Source organism: Anabas testudineus, chromosome 3, assembly GCF_900324465.2.
Source record: "Anabas testudineus chromosome 3, fAnaTes1.2, whole genome shotgun sequence".
In the NCBI taxonomy this organism is placed as follows: Eukaryota; Metazoa; Chordata; class Actinopteri; order Anabantiformes; family Anabantidae; genus Anabas; species Anabas testudineus.
This window is the reverse complement of record NC_046612.1, coordinates 26,077,585-26,093,369: the sequence shown is the minus strand read 5'-3', so window position 1 is coordinate 26,093,369 and position 15,785 is coordinate 26,077,585. Positions and strand designations below refer to the sequence as shown.

General features: G+C 37.7%; 1 protein-coding gene across 1 annotated transcript in view; it reads right to left on the bottom strand.

The window, feature by feature from the left end:
- Positions 1–7,575: 7,575 nt before the first annotated feature.
- vps35 (VPS35 retromer complex component) overlaps positions 7,576–15,785 on the bottom strand; it is a 29,286-nt gene continuing 21,076 nt past the window's right edge. The window contains exons 10-17 of the mRNA XM_026377781.1: positions 14,470–14,618; positions 13,805–14,012; positions 11,719–11,874; positions 11,291–11,413; positions 11,030–11,209; positions 10,078–10,317; positions 9,106–9,249; positions 7,576–8,919 (exon numbers count right to left, since the gene is read on the bottom strand). Of these exons, the coding sequence (XP_026233566.1) occupies positions 8,740–8,919; positions 9,106–9,249; positions 10,078–10,317; positions 11,030–11,209; positions 11,291–11,413; positions 11,719–11,874; positions 13,805–14,012; positions 14,470–14,618 (1,380 nt within the window). The 3' untranslated portion in view covers positions 7,576–8,739. The remainder of the gene's footprint in view (positions 8,920–9,105; positions 9,250–10,077; positions 10,318–11,029; positions 11,210–11,290; positions 11,414–11,718; positions 11,875–13,804; positions 14,013–14,469; positions 14,619–15,785) is intronic.

Here is a 15,785-nt window from a genome sequence, read left to right as displayed (position 1 = left end):
GATGTTTGTTGTCTTTACTGTACTTAAAGACTCCCTGCTCCCCTCTGCATTACAATGACAATGTTCACTGACCAGCTGGAGACTCTTCCTTCCTGGAAGGAAGAATGCTGAGCTATGACTTTAAGTTTTATATCAATTTGTTTTTTATCAACACCACTTTTGTACTTTACATGTTGCTGCAGCTATTCTGTGTCTGTGACACATTCAGAGCAACGGAAATAAAATAAAAATAAATATAAACTCTCAGAAAAAGGGAAAAATCTACTCTCAAATATTATTTAGTGAAGCAAAGAAAGAGAATTAAAAGTACCAACCAGTTATTTGTGTGTGTCTCACCACAGAGGGTATGTGGATTATGGATCATCTTTGAGAAAGATTTTTGTGCGCCTGTCCCCTGAGGACCTTTGTGCACAGCATGAGCAACCAGATGAGTATGAGGTCATGAGGTCATTGCCACCAGGCTGAGGTCTGTTAGCCACCAAGTGGCCTCAACAAGTAGCCAGAAAGAACTGGGAATTGAACCACTCACCCTGGGGTTTGTAGACAACCTGCTCTACCATCACCTGAGCTACTGCCAACCCAGACATGTTGTGATCTATAGTGTCAAATTCAGCACTAAGGTCAAAATGGGTATAGCGAGATTGTTAGTGACCCTTCACCAACACTGTTTCTGTACTATGACATAATCTACATCCTGACTAGAAATCTTACAGGTTATTATTGCCCAGGTGGTCACATAATTTCTTTGAAACTACTTTTTCAAGAATTTTAGAGATAAAAGGCAGATTGGATATTGATCTATAATTGGCTAAAAAGAGTAACCCTAACCCTTTTTGAATAGAGGTTTGACTAGAGCAACCTGTTGTACATAGCCTGTTTGTAAAGATACTGTATATCTTATTAAACTGTCTTTCCAGGGTAGGCAAGATTCATCTGAATTAGTGGACCACGACCTCCTTTCCAGCTTACATCTATATAATGTTTGCTTTAAGATAAAGATTTGTCCCATTTGTACAATGGGACTATCCTCCTCTGATTCACTGCCTCCCCTTTAGAGGGACAACAGTATCGAGTATTGATTATGGTTAGGCTCCAGTATTATCAACAAGATAATCGACTTATAGTGCAGTAAGTTTACATGACTGCCCTTCTCCGTGCTGGTACATGGCTCTGACTTGAAAGATTCAATCCTTTAACCTGTTGTCAAATGCATTTTCAGATAATCATCTGCTGTAATGGATTTTTTTCTTAGGTAAGGTAAAGTTCAGTATAGTAAATTTAAATGGCCTCAGCAAGGCTCAAGGAGGATGCGAGAGGCCACGATTGGTTAAAACAAGCTTATTTAAGAAGCTCGAGTGTCATGAGGGAGATCTGGGGCCAGGGGTGGGTCTGTGCTGGCGAGTGCAGCTTTAAAAGAGACAAGACATTAGTGAAACCACAAACTTGCACCCAACAACTCAGGTGAAGACTAGAGTTAGGGAAGCTGGGTATTGAAGTCCAGATGGCGTGGAGACAGGAGGGAGGTGGTGTTTTTGACCATAGAGTTGCCAATCACAAGAGTTAGTTTCTCAGTGGGTGTGTTGCTGTGTAGGGAAAATTTGATAGAAACGTGAAACCTGGTTGTGGTGAATCTGTGTATTATTCATTCATTCGTTTTTTAAATATAAAACAAAAAATCGAAATACGAAAAAAACGAAAATTGAAAAAACAGTTGTTTTTTCTATTTTCGTTTCCAAAACCGCTGCTTATTTTGGTATCACACCATCATAAAGTGCAAAAACTGTATGTGATACGCACTAATATGTGTTCACATTTGTGTAAAATACCTTAAAAATTTGAATAGTTCAGTGACTTTCTACTCTGTGCTGCTATATAAACCATCCAGTCCATTTTAACACTCTAAACGCCTTGATTGGACAGTTCAACTAGTAACATGCAGTTTTCACATTGCCAAAAGGGGATCACGACCTGTCTCATTTCTAATTTACTCTTAATAGTTATTTTTTGAAAATTATTATTATTGTTATTATCTGTTTAACACCTTCTATACCTACACTAAGACCAGCTAAACCAATAAATGCTGTTTTCTCGTTGCCAAAAAGTGATTACAACAAATATCTACTCTCTGTTTACTGACAGACCTTTTCTGTCTCAGTTTAACTTAATTGCATTCTTCTGGGTTTTATAGAATTATTAAACATTTAATGTATTTCTACCACTATTAATTATCATTGTTTCCACTGAAAATTGCTAACATGGGCTAGAATGCAAATGTAGCTGAAAATCACTTCCACTGACAAACTCTAAATATCTTTAAATATAACCCACAAGAGTGTTATGTATTAATGTTAATTTGAAGCATAAAAGGGCAACTGCTCCCTAGAAATACATTCACTGTTGAAAAAGACACAACATCACGCTGTCTTTTATTGCTAACCTTACCAGATTTGTTCATACTAGTCGTTTTTAGTGATATCTAAACTGGTAAATTTGACAGGATGGCTCAAAATCTAATATAAAATAAAAAAAGTTTTATAAATAGGTGCTAGAGTGTTAAAAAACATATGCTGGGGCTTTTAATTAAGTTGCTGTACAGTAAAACTAAGTATAAAGCATTAAATGAGTGAGCACTCATTTTAATTCATATAAACAGCACAGGTGATCAACATACTGTAGGAGGAGGAGCAAGGAAGTGACCCAAACCCACAGAGCTCACGCTCAGGTTAGAACTTTGCATTTTGATTAGAGTTAGAGCTGGCTCAAATGACTCTAAACCATTTCTTAGTTAGTTAGACAGTTGCCTGTCATTAACTTTGCTTCACATGCATTTTCCCTTAGTGGTGCTTTGTCTTCTTTTCTCTGCACGTTTCTTCGCTACAAACCAGGCCAGTGTTTTGTCTACTGCTTGCTGTCACTCTTCTTTTCTCTCTTTACTTTCCACTCTCCCCAATGCTCGAGGCAGCTGGCCACCTACCCTGAGCATGATTCCATTAGAGGTTTGTTGTTTTAAAGGGAGTTTTTCCTGTCTATTTTTACCTAGCGCTTAACTCAATGTGTGCACATCACATTTTGGGTTCTTGTGCGACTGTAACACTCACAAATAGGATGGTAAAGACAAGGGCATTGTTAGTTTTTAATGCAAAATGTTTAGAATGTGTTATAATATGTTGTTGTAGGCATATGACGAGGATCAGGTTCCAATAAGCCCAAAAAGAAAAGAGAAATAGAAAATGCAAGGCACTTGGAAAACATATACAACTTTAACCTCTTAAGACCCGAGCTCTAATTTGACATTAGTTAAAGTTGTATATGTTTTCCAAATAATACTGTAAAGTCTTATACCTTACAATGTAAAGTGCCTTGAGATGAGGAACTCAGCCAGTCTACAGTGTAGACAGGCTGAGTTCATTTCAATAATCAATTCTCAATCAATTCACCATCATTCTAGACACAATGCCAAAAAGACTGCTCAAAGATGTTTTACCTTTGAATAGCACATGCTTATTAGATCAGATCAATCTATTATTACCAACAGGCTATGTATCACATGCTTTCATTGTTGCCGTAGTCAAACCTCTGCTCAAAAAGTCTACTATTGACTCAGGGTTTTTTAGCCAATTAGATCAATATCTGCCACCTGCACAGGAGCAACCTGTATGAAGATTTCCAGTCAGGTTTTAGAGAACATCATAGTACAGAAACAGTACTGGTAAAGGTCACTAACAATGTTCTCTTAGAGTCAGACGATGGATTTCTCTTTATACCTGTCTTGTTTAATCTTAGTTCTGACACTATAGATCACAACACATCTATTACAAAGACTGTAACATATCATTGGGGTTAAAGAAACAGCACTAGGCTGGTTTAAATCTATCAGATAGATTCCAGTATGTGCATGTTAATGATGACTCTTCCATGCATGAAGTAGCTCTCCATTTCAAAAAAGTAGGTGACCCCTGGTATAGAACATATGGCATAGAACGTGTTTTCTAAAAATCCTTTTCAGCTTCTCTGAAGCCCCAGCCATGAAAGGAATGACCAGGTTTTTATGTTGGCCCTGGGACTTTGGCTGATCTGTTTTCTTTTTTCTGGAACAGCATGCTGCCCTAAGCTTGCCTGTCTTTCTTTAATTTGGCTTCTATGGAGGTTGGGATGTTTTGCACCCTATGGTTCAGGGTCCTTATGACTTCTAGTTTGTTTTGTAGTGGATGATGTGAGTCAAACAAAAGGTCCGGGCCGGGCTGGTCAGTGTTGGTGGGTTTTCTGAATAGAATTGGCTGCCAGAAGCCCCTCCTAGAACAGCTAAGCGTAAAACACTTTGTGCACAAGAAAAACGTTCAAATCAAGGGACATTCGACAGGGAAAAAAAGACAATTTGTACACGATGTAAAGATAAATGTACACATAACGCTATATTTTGCGCTCACACACACATTTATGCTCCCTAGTGGCATATTTATGCATTTAATGTGTTAAAACCAGTGTTATTTCTTTCTTGTGTTTTTGCATGCTCTAGTTTTGGCATTGATTCAACATCATTCTACAGGACAACTCTATGAATGTCCTTAAGTGGCTTGGCCATACCCCGAAACCCAAACATCTCTGCCTTTAGGATCATAATATGTTATTATGTTCTATAAGATTAAACCAGTAAAGGTATTTTGAAGAGCAAACACACAGAAAGCATGCTCTGAACCATGACCGTGACATCTATATATAATTGACCCACTGTAATTTCCAAAAGTTTAAAATATACAGACTCAGCTTTAAGTTTCTTTGTAAACAAAAGTAAGGCTTTGCGTTTGATTAATCCGCTGGATTTGCTTTTGCCAATTACCAGTGCATAAAATTAATATTTAGTCATAAAAGCATGATGCAAATGCATTTTTAGCTAAATGCACCTGTGCTTTAACTACAACCACAGACTTTCAATGCAATAACACCCAGAAAGGAATATCCTAAGTGTAACATGGGTACAACAAACTACTACTCTTATATCCAGAACTGAGCCTGATAATCATTAATATGGTAATTTAAGAAATGCTTGACCTCCCATTAGTAGGCTTTGTTGGCATCTTTTGGGCTTTAGCCACTACAAGCCACAAGAGCAGCCTTGTTTTGAGGTCGATTTTACATTAGTCTTCACCAAAACATAATTTGTTGTCTGGTAGAAATAGTATATTTTTATTTACTGCTTAATGAGCAACGTCTGTGGCAGCATAAATACAGTCTGAGAGACTTTGTGATGAGTATTCTCATTTTCTTTCTTTTAGACTGGTAAAATATGCAAGTTGAAATTTTTCCCTTGGAGAATCAGTGGTATATTCTGCATGGGACCACTTAGGAATCTTCATGGCAGAGACGCACAGCAAGGCTACTGTCATTTATGAGTTATGTCAATAGTATCAGAAAAAAAAGAAGCAGTGCTCGGCCTCTGCGACACATCCCTCACACAAATTATTTTCCCAAAGATTCATTTTTGCCTGTGTCACAGTGATAGATAAAGATGAATGGCTGGAGAGGTTGATGCTGAGTATATCTCCTTCCAAGCAATCTGAACAGAGTTGTTAGACAAAATGTGTGTTTTGTTTTTAGTTTAAAAGAAGTGTGTATTCCACAGAATCTACACTTCAATTTCAATGTATTTGTCTTTATCTGTTGCAGTTGCTGCTGCTGCACCCTGAAACCGCCACAAGCTTCAGGACCCCATAAACAGCTTTAAAGTTTACTTACCACAGAACAGACTTGTTTAGAACCAAGAGTATCAGTATCACTTCAATAAGACTTTCTAACAACGTACTACTACTACTACTAATAATAATGAATACTTTATTGATCCCATTGGGGAAATTGTGGTTGGACAGCTGCCAGATGGTATGTCAGCGCTACTACAGGGCTTCAGTGTTTTGTCCAAGGACACATCAGCAAGTAACCACTCACCCAGTGCTTAGACAGTGCTTCTACTGTAGCCCATTTTAAAAGCACCATAACTAAAGCAGTAGTGGTCTTTATTTCATTCCTGTACATTGGTCATTTAAACCTCTCTCAATAGTTCATTAGTCCACCTTTGATTATTTAAATCATTGAATTCAGCATGTTTATCACCCCACTAGCATCTGGTCACGTCAGGTCAGGCCAGTCTTGCAGACGTCTGTGCGTAGTGGTTCTTGAAGCACTGACTCCAGCTGCAGTCCACTCGTTGTGAATCTCCCACACATTTTTGAATGGGTTTTAATTCACAATTCTCTCCAGGGTGTGGTTATACCTATTGCTTGTACACTCAGCAGTGTTCCCCATGATTGTGTAGCCTACAGAACTACACTGAGAGACCATTTGAAGGTCTTTGCAGATGTTTTGAGTTAATTAGTTGATTAGAGTGTGGAAAAATCCTTTCTTTGTATTGATCTTAAGTAATTTAAATTTTCTGAGATACTGAATTTAATTTTTTCATTAGTTGTCAGTTCTAATCATCCAAAAAAAAAAAATAAATAAATAAACAAACACTTGAAGTATATGTGTCTGTGTGTAACACATGAATATATTATACAAGTTTCACTTTTTGAACAGAATTAGTGAAATACATCAACTTTTTGATGATATTCTAATTATATGATCAGCACCTGTACATTATGTCATTAGCCCTAAATGTCATACTTGATACCTGCACATTAGCAAACCCTTTATAGCTTGTATATTCTAAACTTGACTGCATGTCAACCAATCCTGTTCATTTCTGAGAAACTGTAGGCTGTTTAACCAGTTGCTGATGTGTAAGCTTGTGTTGAAATTTAATTTTAGAGCATCATTTATAATGTGTAAGATGGGTAAAGGTTCAATCACAAACTGCAGGGTCTTTGCTAAAGGTAGAGAGGGTGACTCTTCAATCAGATGGTTCATGAATGTGTTGTTCCCCACTGTAAAGCATGGAGAAGTTACGATGGTTTGGAGGTGCTTTGATGGCAGGCCACACTTAACCAGCATAGAAAACCACAACAATTTACAGTGACATGCAGTCCATCTGGTTTGCACTTAGTTGGATCATCGTTTATTTTTTTAAGAGAGGTAATCTGGCCTATACAATCACCTGATCTGAATCAATCTGAAATGCTTTGGGACAAGTTGAACTAGAAAATGAAGGGAAAATAAGAAGCCAACAAATGTTCTGCACTTATATAGCGCTTTTCTACCTAGCTGGTACTCAAAGCGCTTTACACTGAGTCTCATTCACCCATTATCACACACAAGCACACACACACCAATGGCAGAGCTGCTATGCAGCTGACCTGACTCACCGGGGGCAACTTGGGGTTCAGCATCTTGCCCAAGGACACTTTGGCATGTGACAGTGGCAGCGGGGAATCGAACCACTAATCCTACGATTGGTAGACAACTGCTCTACCTATTGAGCCACAGCCACCCCAAGAAGGACACAGATCTGATCATTTTACTGCAGCAAATGATCATTGCTATTTACGTTTTTTTTTTTTATTATTATTTAAATGGGTTTGCTTGCAGAATAATAATAAAAAAAAAAACACAGTGAACTGGTGACACACAAAAAAATCTACGTCATACTTCTGAGAGATCAACATACAGTGCTATTTATTAATAAGCAAATAGTTCCAAAATTGTCTAAATCATTACACAGTCAGTATAGCACACTTGTCAACTAGCGTACACGAATCCAATTAGACAGTGTCAACAAGCAATAGCATTTTATTAAACAGTAGAATTTTGAAAAAGTTGAACATTGTTATTGTGGAATCCATCTAAATTAAACAGACACTGGCCCCTTTGCATTATGAGCCAACCACAATAAAGCATGCGAAACAGTTCCAAATGTGACAACATGGAGCCCATAGAGAAATGATACAAACTTAATACTAAATGAAAAAGATGCGCTACTGTGTTAGAGTATAGGATCTTATCTGTAAAGTATGAAAAACTACTAGATTAGCAAGTTTATTTCTTTGCTGCCCAGTATGTATTCCAGGTCATTTGAATGTCATGCAGTTCTGCACAATTATTAACAAAAGTGACTTTCCACACACAGTCTTACAAGATGAAAAGATGTGTTTGATATTTATGACAGTTTTACTGGGAACACTGATATTTTTGTTGGTCCAAAAGTTTACAAGTTTTATCTGCTTTTGAGCTTGGTTGGTGCTACCCTGTTTAAAATGTGCTGCAAAGCAATCTTAAAGACCAACAGTTATTGATAGTTAACTTTTTATTGATCCCTGAGGGGACATTGATGATTTAGGCTCACAATTTAGCTTGTGTGTATCACACTTGTAACACCACTGCTTTATTAATTAATCTAAAAGAAAAAGTGTGGCATAAACAAGAAAGTTTAACAGCTAGGTGTACTGTAGGCGATACAATAATGGCGGTTAAAGAAAAAAAAGGTTCACATATGACAGCTTAAATGAATGGTGCATAAAGTCTGCCACAAGTGCACAATGAAGCTATGTATACTGTAGTGGTGGTGACCAACACTTACTAGAATACATCATTGCCAGTGTGTAATGGCCAATTGTTCTGCAAGTAAGGAATAGTGTGGAGGAAATAATGCAGAACATTGAATAACAATAAACAAAAGATTATGTACTTTTAGTTTTTATTGACATTTATATTTTATTCCTGCATAAAGCATTGGATTTTTTATGTTCTTTTGAGTATACAGTTTGTTTTATTTTTTTTTTTTATAGTAAAACATCTTTCCAACCTGAAATTGTTTTAAAGGACCAGACCCTCATAGGCAGGGCCCTCAGACTCGGGAGATTCTCTCTGCAGGCGAAGATGCTCCAGTGTGTTGTGGAAGTGTTTGTTGATCTGCTCGGTTTCCTCACTTGCCTCCAAGTTGGGAAGGTCTTCCCTGACTTTTTGGATTAGCTGGTTTAATACCTGCACAGTTACCTGGAGAGGTGGAGGATAACAAGGCTCAATTTCAATTTGTTTAGTTATATATTAAAATACATTTTATTTTTGATAAAAACGTTTCACATTTCCATTCCTAGAGAATAAGAGAGAACACATGCAAACTGATTTTAGCATAGCTTCGGACTTGGATCTTAAGCATGAATTTGACATTTGTGTTCTTACCGCATCGTTTTCCCTCTCATAGAAACAGACATATCTGTTGAGGATTTCAATGAAAAGCTGCACTTGCAGTGATGGGTCCATGCACTGGTTGGCAATCTTCAGGGCCTTCTTTAGACACTCCATCACCCGCTTGCCATCACGGATCTAAAGAAATTAAATCAGTAGTTAGCAATGACAGCTTATTGGAAACAGATTAAAGCTCACCAAAATTGTCTCAATACAACTGCCCAGGCATTATACAGTATATTATTAAAAGATAATTACTGATCAAATAAAATTAAATAAAAAGGTATCTAAAATAGATGTTTGTCCTTATCTTGATAATACTGGTAATGTGTACAGTGCTGTGAAAAAATATTTCCTCAGTCAATACAAAATGCAATTTTGTGTAAAAAGTAATTGTCCCCTCAAGCTGGTTGTGCCAATAAAATCACAAACCATTCCATTAAGTTTTTAACCAATTCATTGTGTGGACATAATTTTAAATAGATTCAATTGCCTGTCAATATACTTTCCCTGCCCCATAAATACAAACGGAATATTTTTTAATTATAAAAAAAGAGCAACTTTGAGCAACTCTGACTCAATCCTTAGTACAATAGTACAATCCTTAGTTCCACATGTCATAGTTCCATTGGGCAAAACATCAAACTCCAAGTTGGTTCAGGTGGGTCATTCCCATGCTATGCCTTGTGAATGTTTGCATATAAATGAAAACCAAATGTAATGTGCTTTGTTCTGTAAGGTAGAAAAGTACTATAGAAGTGCGCTATATTTATTCTTCTATTTCCCAATTAGGGAAGCCACCGTTCTAACTTTGTCATGTGTTACCGAGTGTAAAAATGGCAGTTATATCCACCTAAAATTTAACTTAGAACAAATCAAATGAGCAAAAGGAACTGTATTAACAAGATAATATCATTAATTGTCATAAGCATCAAATGCACAAATGTAGCTTTAGCTCCAACACACCTCTTCACCACTTTTGTCAGTACTACGACCCGACCAAAAGAGATGGGCGCAGATACTGACGGCTCGACACTGGTCAGGCTTCTTCAGCAGCTTTGAGGCAGCTAGTGCACACTGAGTCCTCAGTGGCTCATGGTTTTCCTCGCTGAAACAACGCATTCGCTCAAAGGTACCAATTATCAGTGTGATTGCTGCCAACTGGGCTTTAGAGTCACTAATCTCATCCTCATACAGAGAGAAGGCCTGGTGATGGGCAAGGAAGGAGAGAAAATCATGTTAAATGCAAAAGAGACAAGAGGTTACTATTTTGATAATCAAAGAAAAAATTATTAAAGCAATTACCTGTTTGGCACCTTTTCTATATTACACACATCTTTCTTACCAATAAAAACTCACCATATATCACATATATTTGTATTCATTATGTATGTCTTCCCTTCTTTTAAAGACATTACAGAGCACAAAATCAATTCCCTACCAGGTGTAAAATGTAAAATGTAAAAAAAACACACACACACACACACACACACACACACACACACACACACACACACACACACACACATTCAACACTCAACTTCAAGAATCTCATCAATGTCCTCTCAGAAATGAATTAAATGAATTTCTAACTACACCTGGCAAAAACATCCACTTGGACTAAATTTGCATTAACTTATTAGAAAATTAGTCTGGATAGACCCGCGTGTAAATTACAAAGCCACTAGTTAGCAGAGGCATACCACCACAATGTGTTAGTTAACCTAATTCCAGTTTAATTTACATTTAACTGTTCTGCTCACTCAAACTTAAAACTTACACACCTTCATTTGTATATTGTCTCATACTGTCATATGAAAAGAAGTGGAAATTTAAGTAGTGTATTGCTCATCTATGCAGATACCGTGACTACTTGGTGCTCAAGACTTTTAAAGGACAGTGTTACAAAAGATTTTACCTGTGACATGAACTCATATGCTACAGTCTCATGGTTCTCAAAGCCAATCTCGCCTGCGGCCAATGCCCCCTGCAGGAACAGTCGAAGAGGCAACTCAGCAAGCTCAGCCTTGATAAGTGCACTGATGGTCTGGTGGGCAAAGGAAAAGATCTTCTGACACTTCTTTTCCCATTTGTCATCCTGATGGAGGCAAATTTAAGTTAAGTTACTATTACAATAAATAAAAGAAAATACAATTTTTATTCAATGATTTCTGCATACCAATGAGGAGTTTTCCTTGTATCTGAAGGCTAGCTGGTAGGCAGCAAACACAAGAGGAGGAAGTGTGTAGCGGATCCTTTGGTTTCCACCCGCACCAAAGTGCTTCCTGGCTGTATTCAAAATCTGAACAAAAAAATCATAATATGAACGGAGACAATAGCAAACATGCTGTGGCCCACCAATCACACAATTTCATTTTGGGAAAATTATTTAAGGTTGCAGTTGATGTTTGACACAGTTACATTTTCATGTTGTAGAATTCACTTTGAGGCTTTTATGGCAACCTGTTTTCCATTATTATGATATCCATAAATAGCAGTATAGAATTGTATATATTCTAGTATACATTTCTGTAAAAAAGAAAATTACATACGATTTTACATTTTGTAAAATTGCAGGCACACTTATTTAATGTTGAGGGGACCTACAAGGTACTGTTGATCTGGATCTTCAGAGTGGAGTAGATGGATGAAACGACCCACAAGGCTCTGTTCTTCAGCAAAGTCCTCAGGGTCAGGGTCATCAGCTGGCTGGTCTGGCTGGTCTTGAATCAGTGTGGATACCAAGTTCAAGATGGCATCCACCTAAGGACACAAGAAAGGGAGTGAGATGTGTTGATGTGATGTATCTTGCTATGATTTCCTTATTGATAAAGGAAGTAGTAAAAGACAGCCATACTCAGGAATTATCCAACCCCTTTCTATTGTTGAATTACCTTGGTAAACACAAGATACACATAAGCATCTTTTCTGTCTCCATACAGCTAAAATTTGTGGACCACGCTTCCAAAATCTGAGGAGAAATCAGATTACTCTTTTGCTGCATATATATTTAAATTTCCAGTAACTAGGTTTCTTGAATGTAAGTAAACACATTCTCTGATTACCTGAGAAACCTGGTTTCTCGCAGTAACCTAGTTACTTGAGACCATGTTAATGCACTGAAGAAGACACAAGAAGAACTTGAACTCTTGATTACTTGCCAAAACTGCATTCATTTACAGCTGCTGCATTCATATTTTCATCATGCCATGGTGTAAACAGGTTTGTGTTATTAGTAATGTCAATTAAATAAAAATATGAAAGGTAAAATCACCGACCTAATCCTGCAGAGGTCCAGCCATTTGGTGCTAGTACTCTCAGAATTAGTGAAATGGTGATCACCTGAGTGCAGTGAATGTGTCTCAAGGGATTGCAGTAAAAAGACACTTTTTTCTGGAAGGTCCAGTGACTGGTTATTCAGTATTTCTGGCTATCATTACACCATGAAGACAAAAGAACACTTCCAGGATCTCAGAGAATAGATAATCGAAAAGCAACTATTTTGGTCTGATGAGATCAAAATAGTGCTGTGGGGATGCCTCTCGGCAGCCTATCCTAGGAGGCTTGTTAAGGCAGAGGGTAAGATGAACGTGGCACAATATAGGAAAATCCTGGAGGACAATCTTATTCAGTGGCAAGACAACTAAGACTGGGGAGAATATTTGCTTTCCAGCAAGACAATGACCCAAAGCAAGGTTAATGTTCTGGCCATGTCAATCCAATAGAAAATTTGTGGATGGACTTGAAAAGTCCATCAAATCCCTACGCAACCTGAAAGAGCTTGAGCAGGTTTGCTAAGAAAAATTGCATAAAATTCCAGTGTCCAGATGTGCAAGCCTAATTGAGACCTATCCACACAGACTCCATGCTGTGATTGCAGCATGGGGCATCTACTAAATACTGACCTGAAGGGGGTGACTATTAATGCAAACACTGTCTCACCTTACATGTTTTTATTTAATTGACATTACTTTGTAGAAACCTGTTTTCACTTTGACACTAATGAGGTGTTTTTCTGAAATGTCGCATTTTGACTTGTGTCAATAAAAGAAGAAAACATCCAAGGGTTAAATACTTTTTATAGGGACTGTAAATCAGTTAATCTTCCTATAGCCACCGCAGTACTGAACCCAAACTATTACTTGCACTTATCTCTTAATGAAATCCTTAACCGAGCTGACCCATTAATGAAGGTCTGTGGACGTTCCTACTTAAACACATACAAACACCAATCATCATCACAGTCTACGTAGGACTTGAATGATGAGTTGTCCCATTGTTCAGTGTAAAGCACTCATGCAGGTATAGTTACTTAGAGATTATAAAATGAGTCAGTCAGCTGCAATCTTACATAAAACTGAGCTACTCAAAAGAATTTTTTTTTATGTTCACTCGTTTTCGAAGTCATTTTTGTTCACCCACAACCTGCCTGCATTTTGTACATTTTTACCAGTAGCTACAGCTATGATTTAATACTATATATTTTTTTGTAAATATTGTTAAAGAATATTATAAATATTATATATTTAATATTATATTGTTTAAAAATGTGAGCAGTGAGAGTAACTTGCCTGGAATCAATCCAGCCATAACATTCTGACAGAGTTGGTGCTGTTTTTATTATAACTTAGTTACAAGGCAATTTATAAATGTTTATACATCTTTGTGCTAAAGTGGTATCAAAGAATCAAACCTGTTCTTGTGCCACAATAGTGGTGTTGTAGTCGAGTGTGTTGCTCAACACATAGCAACTCATGCTCTTGCGGGACTCGTAGTCAAAGTACTCAAAGAGCGGTGGGAAGTGCTTGAGTTGCAGCACTGTCAGGATGTTGTTATAGGTATCCACTGGGATCTTCAAGAGTCGGGTGAGTTCCTTTGACACTGCACTGCTAGTCGCTATGCTACAAGAGGGGAAAGAGGAATGGGCCAAAGTGTATTACACCAGTGTAAAATCAAAAAAGACAAGTTTGATTCTCTGCTGAATTTGTATTTTGTCTTGTTTTTAGTGTAATTAAATAAGATGCAAATTAACATTTCTGAACACTGAAAAACTAACTAACAAACTAAAATAACAAAATAACTACCTCACACACCATGCTGTCTGACGTCATTATGCCTAACAGCTTGGAGAGATTACTATTAAACATTCAATAAGAAATATGTCCCTAATTGCACTACTACTACTACTACTACTACTACTACTACTACTACTACTACTACTACTACTACTACTACTACTACAATATAAAAAACTAACCTATAACACTTCATAATATTTTATACATTTTATGACAATTCATTATAGCCAAAATACACCAGCCTCCTTTAGTCCTGGTGTTTTAGGAGTTAGTAACTTACTGTTCCAAGTTGAGCTTGTTGAATATCTCCACAGTACTCTCCAGGACCTTATCTACATAATCAACACGTTCAGGGTAGCATTTCATGGCCAAATTGATGAGAGAGACTTGAAGAGAGACCACATCCTCCGACGGCATGTCCTGGCGGGACTAAAGGAGAAATCATCATTATGATTGTCAGTACAATGTTTGTTGAAACAGAAGTCCCCATATCTTGGAGAAGCGGCCTAGACAGAACAGAGTTACACTTTTAGTTCACATGTACAGTATGTAGACCAGACACTGTATCATTAACCTAAAACTCGACTTGCCAACTATAACATATTTCTACTGTTACAGACCCACTAAAGCAAGCATACCCTTTGGTGAATTTTGATGCACTTAGAAGACCCAATTGCATTAGGTAAGGGGATTATGAAAACCTAATTTAAACAAGTAGATTTCATGTCATGTTAATATGTAACCACATATCTAATCAGTTTCTACAAAAATTGCATGAGTTTAATCAAACACTGCAAAAAGGGAAAGCAGTGAAAAAAGAAGACATCATAGGACAGCAATGACTGCTCAATTTTAGGTCAAATCTGCAAGGGAGTACAGCATTTTCTTTCCCCAGCCAACACATTGGTGACAGACTGCTTTTTTCCTTGCTAACTGACAATAGAATCTACCCTGTTTTGTCAAGAGGTTGTTCCACATTATTAGGAAGGTCACAGGTTTCAAGCAATGTGGGAAAGAAAAAGGATCTCTCTGCTGCCGAAAAGCGTAAAATAGTGCAATGCCTTGAACAAGGTATGAAAACATTAGATATTTCACGGAAACGTGATCATACTTTGAAGACATTTGTGGCTGATTCAGAGCACAGACGGGTTCGTGCAGATAAAGGTTTCTGCCAGACAAATTTGTCAGATTAAGGGAGCAGCTGATTAAATGCCATTAGAAAGCAGCAAACAGGTATTTGAAGCTACTAGTGCCTCTGGAGCCCCACGAACCTCAAGGTGTAGGATCCTTCAGAGGCTTGCAGTTGTGTATAAACCTTGTATTCTGCCACCCCTACCAATGGTCACAAGCAGAAACGGTTCCAGTGGGCTCAGACATACATGAAGACTAATTTTCAAACAGTCTTGTTTATTGATGAGTGCCATGCAACTCTGGATGGTCCAGATGGATGGAGTAGTGGATGGTCAGTGGATGGCCACCATGTCCCAACAAAGCTGTGATCTGACTCACCGGGGGCAACTTGGGGTTCAGTGTGTTGCCCAAGAACACTTTGGCATGTGACATGGCAGCCGGGAATCGAACCACCGCTCCTATGAT